General features: G+C 39.6%; 1 protein-coding gene across 1 annotated transcript in view; it reads left to right on the forward strand.

Annotated features, from left to right (window-relative positions):
* Positions 1–878: 878 nt before the first annotated feature.
* abcc8b (ATP-binding cassette, sub-family C (CFTR/MRP), member 8b) overlaps positions 879–12,943 on the forward strand; it is a 79,603-nt gene continuing 67,538 nt past the window's right edge. Inside the window, exons 1-7 of the mRNA XM_060923109.1 lie at positions 879–899; positions 1,268–1,427; positions 3,874–4,015; positions 4,208–4,329; positions 8,077–8,243; positions 10,478–10,720; positions 11,542–11,730. Coding sequence (XP_060779092.1) covers positions 879–899; positions 1,268–1,427; positions 3,874–4,015; positions 4,208–4,329; positions 8,077–8,243; positions 10,478–10,720; positions 11,542–11,730 — 1,044 coding nt within the window. The remainder of the gene's footprint in view (positions 900–1,267; positions 1,428–3,873; positions 4,016–4,207; positions 4,330–8,076; positions 8,244–10,477; positions 10,721–11,541; positions 11,731–12,943) is intronic.

Here is a 12,943-nt window from a genome sequence, read left to right on the forward strand (position 1 = left end):
CTCTGGGTGCTCTGGTTTCCCCCACAGTCCAAAGGCATGCAGGTTAGGTTAACTGGTGACTCTAAATTGACCGTAGGTGTGAATGTGAGTGTCATTGGTTGTCTGTGCCTATGTGTCAGCCCTGTGATGACCTGGCGACTTGTCCAGGGTGTACCCCGCCTTTCGCCTATAGTCAGCTGGGATAAACTCCAGATTGACCGCGACCCTGCAAAGGATAAGTAGTTATGGATGGATAGATGTACTTTTTTGCAGGAATGTGAAGGAAAGTGGTGTGTGACAAGATCTCAGACACTGACTATTAGAGCTATATCATTTCCAATTTAAATCTCATCTTTCATTAGATTTTACAATTAGTTAGAAATAAGCCCATACTTACTGAACAGAAAATGTTAAAATATAGGGAGTTCACGATCTTCTGACAGACAGTGCAATATGTTGCATTCAAAAATTACAACCACCATCACCAACAACAACAAGAGCATTATTATTATTATTATTATTATTATTATTATTATTATTATTATTATTATTGCTATTGTTGTTCCTGTTGTTGTTACAAAGCTGTTTATTATATATTTTTTAAATCATTTTTATAATAATTCAACTATTATTATTATTATTATTATTAGTTGTAGTAGTAGTAGTAGCAGCAGTATATAAAGGATTCAGAGAGGAGGAGGCTCTGTGTTAACACAGGTGTGCGTACACACACACACGCATATGATACTTACCCCCAGCAGTTGAGGGTTTTCAGAAATGTTACAACAGCTGTATAATCTGCAGGGATTAGGAGCTCCATCAGTGCTGTCGGGTTTTGGTTGTATTTCAGTAAAGAGTGGAGTTTAGGAAGCGCAGAGCGTGCACTGCTTTTCTCCAACATGATGCACGGATACAGAGCGGTGAGTTTGCCTTGCATTTTGACAAAGAAATCAAACTTTGAAACATTTATTAGGGAAATGAATATTTATACACAGTACTTAAATGTCTTGAAATTATTTAAACCTTAAAAAGTTGTCTTTGTGTTAAGAAATTCTGTTAGAAGAAGCAGATCAGATCTGAATCATAAAATACACCCAAGATAAAAGAAAAACAGTGGACTATACATATATCCTCCTGCTGAATTCTCCATTCTTACTGTTCAGAACATGTTGATTAATTTTCCATAGCTGCAGCTTTGACGACAGATAATTTAATCCTAACTGCTTTATAGTTTCCACTCACTGCCTGCCAGACTTCTGTTTCTTTTTCATTTCTCTCTTTGTATTAGACTCCAATCTCCAACAGCACCCTGTCCTTCTGTGGGACTGATAACTCATCTGCCTACAAGGTGGATAATGGACTTCTGAATAACGGCTGTTTCCTGGATGCTCTTGGGCTTGTACCACACGTCTTCCTTCTCTTCAGCACTTTCCCCATCCTCTTCATCGGTTAGTGGTTTTATCCTGAAAACAGACAAATCACTGTCATTGTAGATGATGATAGAAGTTTGTATTGAACAAATTTGAAAATTGGGTGGGATGGTAGTGTCGCAGGCAGCATTGCTGCCTCATTCACGGCTCGATTCTGGTTTTCTGATTATCCAATTTCCTTCCATCTCCCAAAAATGTGCCAAGAGGTTAATTGGCTACTGGAAATCCCAGGTGTGACTGGAGTGCAATCCCACCTTGCAGCCAGTGTTCCTGGGATCCACTCCAACCAAGATAAAGCATTCAAAGATGAATAAATGAATGAATTAATGAACGGTTTGAAGATAGCCATGCTTTATCCAAGTTGTCCCTCTCGAGTTTTTCCCTATCTGAAAGTCATCCAAGTAATTATCTAATAAACCCCTCAGGAGCGCTTTTTGTACCAAATACCAAGACAGCTACATTTTAAATACCTGACAGATTCTAGATAAAATAACTGCTAATAATTTGGAGTTTGTACCACACATATTTTCCAATCAATACATACACTCTTACAAAAAAAAAATCTTCAAAGATTGTAAAAGGGCTAATTGGATAATTAATTAATTGGATAGTTAATTGTTGTTTGTTTTGGTTTCCTTTTCTGTGTCTCTTATGTGTTATGTCTTCTTTTGGTTGATTTGTCTTTCTGTTTTGTCATTTCATAGTGCCATTACTCTCTAAAGCATCCTTGGGTTGGTGAAAGGCACTATATAACTTGTTTTCACTTCTGAAATGGCTCACCTTGGAATCCATTTTGATTTAAAAACAAACAAACAAAAACAAACAAACACTGAAACACACTTTGCTGTTGAATCCAAACTGGCAGACCAAAGAATGTCTACAACCCCAGTTCCAAAAATGTTGGGACGCTGTGCAAAACATAAATAAAAACAGAATGTGAAGGTTTGCAAATAAGGAAATTTTATTTCATTGAAAATAGTACAAAGACAACATATCAAGTGTTGAAACTGAGAAATTGTATTGTTTTTTGAAAAATATATGCTCATTTTGAATTTGATGTCAGCAACACATTTCAGATAAGTTGGGACAGGGCAACAAAAGACTGAAAAAGTTGAGTAATGCTAAAAAAAAAACTAATTTGGTTAATTGGCAACAGGTTAGTAACATGATTGGGTATAAAAAGAGCATCCCAGAGAGGCGGAGTCTTTCAGAAGTAAAGATGGAGAGGGGTTCATCGCTCTGTGAAAGACTGCATGGGCAAACAGTGCAACAATAACGTTCATCTATGTAAAATTGCAAAGAATTTGTGGATCACATCATCTATGGTACATCATATCATTCAAAGAATCTGGAGAAATCTCTGTATGCAAGAGACAAGGCTGAAAACTGACCTTGGATACCTGTGATCTTCAGGCCCTCAGGCAACACTGCATTAAAAGCAGACATGTGTCTGTCGTGGAAATCACTGTATGGGCTCAGGAACACTTCAGAAAACTATTATCTGTGAAAACAGTTCATTACTGCATCCACAAATGCAAGTTAAAACCATATATAAACAATATCCAGAAACTCCACCACCTTCTCTGGGCCCGACCTCTTTTACGATGGACTGAGGCGAAGTGGAAAGTTGTCACAAGGTCTGATGAATCAAAAGTAGAAATTCTCTTTCGAAATCATGGACACCACGTCCTTCAGGCTAAAGAAGAAAGGGACCATCTAGCTTGTTATCAGTGCACAATTCAAAAGCCAGCTTCTGTGATGGTATGAGGGTGCATTAGTGCACATGACATGGATAGCTTGTACATCTGGGAAGGCACCATGAATGCTGAATGATATATACATGTTTAAGAGCAATATGCTGCCATCCAGACAAAATCTTTTTCAGGGAAGGTCTTCCTTCTTTCAGCAAGACAATGCCAAACTGCTTTCTGCACATATTAAAACTGCATGACTCTGTAGTAAGAGTCTGGGTGCTAAACTGGCCTGCCTGCAGTCTAGACCTGTCTCCCATTTAAAACATTTGGCAAATTATGAAGCACAAAATATGACAAAAGGAAACCCTGAACTGTTGAGCAACTGAAATTGTATATCAGGCAAGAATGGGACAACATTTCTCTTTCAAAACTACAGCAATTGGTCTCTTCAGTTCTCAAATGTTTACAGAGTGTTGTTAAAAGTAGAGGTGATGTAACACAAATGTAACATGCTGCTGACATCAAATTCAAAATGAGTATATATTTTTCAAAAAACAATAAAATTTGTCAGTTTTAACATCTGATATGTTGTCCCTGTACTATTCTCAATGAAATATAGGGTTTCCATGATTTGCAAGTCATCACATTCTATTTTTATTAACAGTTTACACAGTGTCCCAACTTTTTTTGGAATTTGAGTTGTACATGTTTTTAATAGTGTGGTCAATTAGCTGCCATGCTTATAAGTATTTGTAATGTTTGTACTGTAGGTTGGGGCAGCCAAAGCTCTAAGGTTCACATCCATCACAGCACATGGCTGCATTTCCCAGGCCATAACCTGCGCTGGTTGCTCACAGCCGCTTTGTTGTTTGTGCTGGTGTGTGAGGTCGCTGAGGGGATTGTCTCCGATGGGTGAGTGTTCCTTACATAATCCATACTGTTAAATACTGCATCATAGAGTATTATTAGTTTTAGAGGATTAGCAGCCATGAACCATCATTATTAGTCAAAACCATACTGTAATTTGAGAACTTTGAGAACATACAGAATTTTGAGATCGTAACAGTGTCTTGCTCCTTCAGATGAACTGTTATGTTCTTCTAGGTTTAACCAGTCACGCCACCTCCATCTTTATATGCCTGCTGGATTGGGCATTCTGGCAGCTATAACCTCCATAGTGTACTACCACAACATAGAAACTTCCAACTTTCCTAAACTTCTGTTAGGTATGTACAGAACATGATCATAAAGCTTGCAAAGCTTACTATAGTATTGTTGTTGTTAATCCTAAATAATTTCAGCTTCATTTCCTAAACTGGTTCATATGGTTTCAAATCCAATTACTTATCACACACAAGGAAAAGAGGGGGAAACCCTGAAAAAAAAACTGAGAAGAAAGAACAAAAGTTATTGACTTTATATCCTTTAAAAATATTCATATACAGCTATGTACTTGTTCCATAATATACTTGAGAAATTGCTCCTTCAGTCATCCTTACTAACTGCCTGGTCAGGGTCAATATATTTTAAATGAAGTCACAAGTGGCTCCTGAGTCCTACAGCAGAAAAGCGTCCACCCTATTGTCAGCAAAATGCAAATTTGAGTCACACTCACTCCACAGCCATCCATGGCCTGAGGCCAAGGGAGCAAAATTGGTCATTCATTCAATCTGGATGGGAAGGATGACATCCTTTCTCTTCCCTTTCTGTCACAGCTACACTAGCCAATTGTACATGTCTCTGTACTCATGTATGAACAAGAGGTTGGACAGCACTTTCTTGTGAGTGTGCTCGGATTCCCTGTGATACAGCGTGAGAAGCAGTTGCAACAGAAATATAGTAAATGCAAGAGTGGGACAAAAAATAAACAGTCCCATGCACCCCATCTCTAGCTGAGACCAATGCATTGGTCTCTAGCATTACACTCCTAAAGTACAGTGGTGCTTGAAAGTTTGTGAACCCTTTAGAATTTTCTAGATTTCTGCATAAATATGACCTAAAACATCATCAGATTTTCACACAAGTCCTAAAAGTAGATAAAGAGAACCCAGTTAAACAAATGAGACAAAAATATTATCCTTGCTCATTTATTTACTGAGGAAAGGGATCCAATATTACATATCTGTGAGTGGCAAAAGTATGTGAACCTCTAGGATTAGCAGTTAATTTGAAGGTGAAATTAGAGTCAGGTGTTTTCAATCAGTGGGATGACAATCAGGTGTGAGTGGGCACCCTGTTTTATTTAAAGAACAGGGATCTATCAAAGTTTGATCTTCACAACACATCTTTGTGGAAGTGTATCATGGCACGAACAAAGGAGATTTCTGAGGACCTCAGAAAAAGCGTTGTTGATGCTTATCTGACTGGAAAAGGTTACAAAACCATCTCTAAAGAGTTTAGACTCCACCAATCCACAGTCAGACAGACTGTGTACAAATGGAGGAAATTCAAGACCATTGTTACCCTCCCCAGGAGTGGTCGACCAACAAAGATTACTCCAAGAGCAAGGCGTGTAATAGTTGGCGAGGTCACAAAGGACCCCAGGGTAATTTCTAAGCAACTGAAGGCCTCTCTCACATTGGCTAATGTTAATGTTCATGAGTCCATCATCAGGAAAATACTGAACAGCAATGGTGTGCATGAAAGGGTTGCAAGGAGAAAGCCACTGCTCTCCAAAAAGAACATTGCTACTCGTCTGCAGTTTGCTAAAGATCACGTGGACAAGCCAGAAGGCTATTGGAAAAATTTTTGTGGACGGATGAGAACAAAATAGAACTTTTTGGTTTAAATGAGAAGCGTTATGTTTGGAAAAAGGAAAACCGTGCATTCCAGCATAAGAACCTTATCCCATTTGTGAAACATGGTGGTGGTAGTATCATGGTTTGGGCCTGTTTTGCTGCATCTGGGCCAAGACGGCTTGCCATCATTGATGGAACAATGAATTCTGAATTATACCACCGAATTCTAAAAGAAAATGTCAGGACATCTGTCCACGCACTGAATCTCAAGAGAAGGTGGGTCATGCAGCAAGACAACGACCCTAAGCACACAAGTCGTTCTACCAAACAATGGTTAAATAAGAATAAAGTTAATGTTTTGGAATGGTCAAGTCAAAGTCCTGACCTTAATCCAATCAAAATGCTGTGGAAGGACCTGAAGCGAGCAGTTCATGTGAGGAAACCCACCAACATCCCAGAGTTGCAGCTGTTCTGTACAGAAGAATGGGCTAAAATTCCTCCAAGCTGGTGTGCAGGACTGATCAACAGTTACCGCAAACGTTTAGTCGCAGTTATTGCTGCACAAGGGGGTCACACCAGATACTGAAAGCAAAGGTTCACATACTTTTACCACACACAGATATGTAATATTGGATCATTTTCCTCAATAAATAAATGATCAAGTATAATATTTTTGTCTCATTTGTTTAACTGGGTTCTCTTTATCTACTTTTAGTGACTTGTGTGAAAATCTGATGATGTTTTTGGTCATATTTATGCAGAAATCTAGAAAATTCTAAAGGGTTCACAAACTTTCAAGCACCACTGTATATTGTCAGGTAACAGTGTCCCAACTGGAAACAGCTACATTTCTCATTTTTAATGACATTTGGACTATAGGCTAGAAACAGCCAAAGGCTATGTCCACATCAATGCATTTTTTATTTAAAATGGCATTTTGAAATGAAAATGATCTCTGTCAGATGAGCATTGTAGCTCTGGATCAAAAATAATGTCCATCCATACTAACACATCTAAAAACATATCACATGACCATTCATGTACAACCCCAATTCCAAAAACAGTTAGGATTCTGTGTAAACTGTAAACAAAAAATGATAATTTGCAAATCATGGAACTCCTATATTTCATAGAAGATAGTACAAAGACAACATATCAAATGTTTTAAATGGGAGACATGTTTGAACTGCAGGCAGGCCAGTTTAGCACCTGGACTCTTTTACTATGGAGCCATGCAGTTTTAATATGTGCAGAAAGCAGTCTGGTATTGTCTTTCTGAAAGAAGGAAGGCCTTCCCTGAAAAAGATTTTGTCTGGATGGCAGCATATTGCTCTGAAACGTGTATATATCATTCAGCATTAATGATGCCTTCCCAGATGTATAAGCTACCTATGTCATGTACACTAATGCCCCCTCATCCCCTCACAGATGCTGGCTTTTGAACTGTGCACTGATAACAAGCTGGATAGTCCATCTCTTCTTTAACCTGGAGGATGTGGTGTCCATGATTTCTAACTTTTCTGAAAGGTGTTGCTGTCATCAAATTCCAAATAAGCATATATTTTTCAAAAATAAATTTCTTTTCAGTTTCAACATTTGAGCTATTGTCTTTGTACTATTTTTAGCGAAATATAGGGTTTCTGTGATTTGCAAATCTTCACATTCTGTTTTATTTATGTTTTACACAGTGTTCCAACTTTTTTGGAATTGTGGTTGTACACTGGGCATATGTGTTCCAGCATTACGCACATCAGTTTGTTTTCTTCAGCAAAAGTGTCACATGATTGGAGCATGGCAAATAAAGGAAGGATCCATAGTGACTGATAAAGCCCAATCAAGAAACGAATGTGGGTATCTACACCATCGTTTCCAAAGTCTCCATTTCTGCCCGTCCACACAAAAACACAATCATGGAGTTTTCAAACTAAAATGGGGCCAGGACCATCTACAAAAGTCTCTGCTTTATGGGGTTGAAGAACTCTGGAGTAGTGTGGACTCCAGGCATAAACATAGCAAAAGTGATGCATTTTGAAACCAAAACATATCAATGTAGACATAGCCTAAAGAAAAAAAACACTTATGTATTCAGTGTAGGGCCAAAAGTGGCCCTCGATCAAATCCTCACGTTGAGTAATATTGGATTTTGCAATCATTATTAACTGTTTTTTTCATGGTGTGGATTGTAGGAAATCTGTTTTGTTGTGTAATCAATTTGTGATTTCCATTTATACAAAGCTCTGCTCATCTACTGGATTTTGGCCTTTGTCACCAAAACCATCAAGTTCACCAAGTACAATGAACACAGAATCAGCCTGGGGCAACTGCGCTTCTGCATCACGGGCTTGCTGGCTTTAATCTACGGCCTGCTGCTGACGGTGGAGATCAACGTTATACTACGCAGGGTAAGAGAAGATTAGGAAACTGGAGGGAATTGAGTGTCTGTGTGTTTGGGTGTGAATATCATTGCTGAGAAATTACCCAGCTATTTAAGTATTTCTTTAATGCTGTCATTTGTTGCTTTGTGGTGACTAATAGTCCAAACAGGGACAACTAGTTAAACTGAACCTGGGTCATTCTAATCTAGAAAGGAAAAATAAATAAATGTGAAGACTTTAAGCCATTAAAGCCAAAACTGTATATTTGTTGCAAAGCTAACATTGCATTTCAGTGGCTCCTTTCACATGAATTATGATCAGATACTCTTTCACACATCAAATTAAATAGCAGGGACACTTACTTGTGATGTCCATGATGATCTGCTCTCTCTCTGCCCATTATATAATTTAATCCACAGACAGTCCTTTCAGTCTATGCAGGATTAAGAAAGCAAAGGCATTACACTAGCCGTGTAATACCTTTCAGTCACCTGGCATTGCAGCACAGAATGAACTCAGACTGTTTGCTCCTGAAAGACTGATGCTTCAAAACTTTCATCTGTCCATCTGTCCTCCCCTCCAGAGCTGGGGCTGGATAATAAACCCACTACTTTTAGCCTGTGTTAAGCTGTTTATCAGGGGGAGGTGAATAGAGGTTAAGTTATGGTCTTGGGATCCTGCATAACCTTTGTAGTGAGGACAGAACATTTTGCACTCACCAGTCACTTTATTAGGAACACCTGTTTTATGCAGTTCTCTAATCAGCTGATCCCTTGACAGCAGCACAGTGCATCAAATCATGCAGATACAAGTCAAGAGCCTCAGGTAATGTTCACTTCAAACATCAGAATGGGAAAAAGCGTGACTTTCACTGTGACATGGTTGTTGGTTTGAGTATTTCAGAAACTGCTGACCTCCTGGGGTTTTCACACACAACAGTCTGTCGAGTTCACACAGAATGGTGCAAAAAACAAAACATTGAATGAGCAACAGTTCTGTGGGTGGAAACAAATGCCATGTTGATATGAGAGGTCAGAGGAAAATGGCCAGATTGGTTCGAGCTGCCAGGAAGGTAATTGTATAGAAATTCATATAATCACTCTTTACAACCATGGTGAGCAGAAAAGCATCTCAGCATGCAACAGCAGAACACCACATTGGGTTCCACTCCTGCAGCCAAGAACAGGAATCTTAGAATCAAGAACAAGTTCATATTAAAGTGAATGGTGAGTGTATATTCTTTAAAGAAAACAAAAGAAAATCTTTCCTATTTACAGAAAGTATGTTTATGGTCTATAAAGAGACATTCTGTGTATTTGAAGTTGATAGATGAGTTTAAGCAAAAATTATGTTCCAGTTATTTGAGGGTGAAGAACCTTGAGCAGCTTTGGGATCTGTTTTTTTTTTTTTTTACATATCTGGCTCTCTGTCGTGAAGAATCCATAGATAAAACACCAATGTAGTTGATAATCAGCCCTACTTGACCAGTTCTGGAAAGCTACACTGGTGCACAGTGAAGCCCTTTCCCACATATTTTGCCACATCTGAAGATTTCGATGATCACAACTGTTCACTTGGGCATGGCTTAATATACCAGCAGCTTAAAATATCCACTTCACAGCTCCTTGGTTCAATGCTGAGCTCAGGTTGTGTGGGGTTTCTGTAGATGTTCGCGTTGTGCCTCCATGGGTTGCCTCCATGGGTTCCCTCCAGGATCCTCCCACCTCTCAAAAGCATACCGTTTTGGTGGATTGACTACACTGAGTAGCCCCAAAGAACACCCATACTGAGTGTATGTGGTGCCCTGCTGTGGACTGGTGTCCCATCCAGGGTATATTCCCAAATCACATCTGGAGCCAATATGACTATGATGAGGAAAAAATGGCTGCTAAAGGTGAATGAACAAATGAGCTGATGTGGCTTGTTAGATTTGCTCTCTCTCATTGAGTTGCTCAGATTTCAAGAGACAAAGCAAGAATGCATAGTTTTCACATGGATCAGCCTTGAATTTGGTGTCATTAAAGCTTATACAGTCTTTCCCAGGATTACCCCAACTATTTTTAATCAGAAGAAGAGAAAGATCTTCTTGGGCCAAATAACAGTGCAGTTATCTGATAAAGAAGAATGCCGATCCATGTTCTGTTGGTAATTCTTAATGTATTACTATCTCTGGTACCTACATCTACAATTACTTTCGATGGTATGGGAGTAGCACCAAAGTAATCTTTTACTGTTGATCATCTGGTGCTCTTGTTTTCCAGCGCTACATATTCTTCCCACACCCGACTGAGGTGAAACCTCCAGAGGACCTGCAGGACCTTGGTGTCCGTTTCCTTCAGCCTTTTGTCAACCTACTGTCCAAGAGCACATACTGGTGGATGAACACATTCATCACATCGGCCCACAAACAGCCCATCCACCTGAAAACCATCGGCAAGCTGCCCATAGCTATGAGAGCACTCACCAACTATCAGAAGCTACGTAAGGCCTTCAATACACAAAAGGTACAGAAGGACATGAGTATATTCCTTCAGTGTGCTTCAGAAATGTCATATCTCTACAAATACACCATGAGTCCACCTACACTTCTGCTTTTAGCTAAATCAAATGAAGAATTCAGGAAAGGAACATCGTAGACACTCCCACCAGTGCTGAACAGAGAAATGAGGACTGGGGCTAATCATTTACAAGTTAATACATACGCTATTCCCACTACCTCTATTTAGCATGTTTTCTAATTTAAAAAAAAAATGTACATTTCTTCATTCTGAAGACACACTTATCCAACGTTATTTGCATGCAATGCAGAATTCAATCCAAACTCATAGCTGAAAAGGTGAGCTTCAAAACATTCTCAAACAGGCAGATCATTTGAACTTACAACCTTCAGGGTAGTAACACTGAACCTTAACCACTGAATTATTATTGCAATCAAAGTTAGGATAGGACTGTCCAAGAAATGTCCAAGCTGAGGTGAGCACATGAAGTTCTTTCCAAGACAGTGCTGTGTTTGATCATGAGCTTGACCAAGAATAAGGACAGAAGTAAGTAAGTAAGGACAGAAAATATGGTGAAAGCATTTTGTTATAACTTTTTGTGGACAGTGCTCTGCAAATGTCGTAGACACACTATTCTGATGTTTATTTTATGACTTCCGCATTATTGAGTCAGTACATTTTACACACACACAGGTTATATTAGTAAAGAAAGTAGAGTATTACACAACAGGCCACTGTTACACAACAGACCAAAGAAAAGACAAGGCTCCAGACAAGCTGTGGCGGATATGTGTGTTTGTGTGTGTGTGTGTGTGTGTGTGGTATAGGAGCGAGGCATGATCCCTGCACGAGGCCCACGGTCAATTTGGTACGCTCTGAGGCAGGCATTTGGAGGCCCTCTACTCCTTAGCATCACTTACCGCTTCCTGGCTGACCTGCTTGGCTTCACCGGGCCACTCTGCATCTCTGGCATCGTCCACCACATCAGCCGTGATAATCACACCATCAAGTCACCGGTATACATATTATCCATCCATCCATCCATCCATCCATCCATCCATTATCCATAACCGCTTATCCTGTGCAGGGTCACGAGCAAGCTGGAGCCTATCCCAGCTGACTATGGGCAAGAGGCAGGGTACGCCCTGGACAAGTCACCAGATCATCACAGGGCTGACACATAGAGACACACAACCATTCACACTCACATTCACACCTATGGTCAATTTAGAGCCACCAGTTAACCTAACCTGCATGTCTTTGGACTGTTGGGGACACCAGAGCACCTGGAGGAAACCCACGGAGACACACGGAAGACGTGCAAACTCCACACAGAAAGGCCCCTGTCAGCCGCTGAGCTCGAACCCAGAACCTTCTTGCTGTGAGGCGACAGTGCTAACCACTACGCCACCGTGCTGCCTATACATATTATCTACTTAAAAAAAAAAAAAATTTAAAAAAATTAAATGAGTACAAACAAAGAACAATTTAAATATTTTATATATATATATATATATATATATATATATATATATATATATATATATATATAATCTCATTATCTCTAGCCGCTTTATCCTTCTACAGGGTCGCAGGCAAGCTGGAGCCTATCCCAGCTGACTACGGGCGAAAGGCGGGGTACACCCTGGACAAGTCACCAGGTCATCACAGGGCTGACACATAGACACAGACAACCATTCACACTCACGGTCAATTTAGAGTCACCAGTTAACCTAACCTGCATGTCTTTGGACTGTGGGGGAAACCGGAGCACCCGGAGGAAACCCACGCGGACACGGGGAGAACATGCAAACTCCGCACAGAAAGGCCCTCGCCGGCCACGGGGCTCGAACCCGGACCTTCTTGCTGTGAGGCGACAGCGCTAACCACTACACCACCGTGCCGCCATATATATATATATATATATATATATATATATATATATATATATAAAAAGTATTTGGTTAAAGGGTTATAAAGAGTCTGGCTATTTTTTTTTCACAATCAACAAAGCTTTAATTAATTAGTAATTTTTTTTTTTTTTTGGGGGGGGGGGTTCCCCTGACGTTAAAGAACAGATAACAAGGTTAAAAAAAATGGTCAATGTCCCAGAAAACATTGCCATGTCAATGACTATACATTTTTCTTTGTTAAATGACAAAACATTTTTTGTTACTTTTATATGGAGCATCCACCATACAAGTCCCATTAAACAAGCCATTACTACAG

This window comes from Neoarius graeffei, chromosome 6, assembly GCF_027579695.1.
Source record: "Neoarius graeffei isolate fNeoGra1 chromosome 6, fNeoGra1.pri, whole genome shotgun sequence".
Taxonomy (NCBI): domain Eukaryota; kingdom Metazoa; phylum Chordata; class Actinopteri; order Siluriformes; family Ariidae; genus Neoarius; species Neoarius graeffei.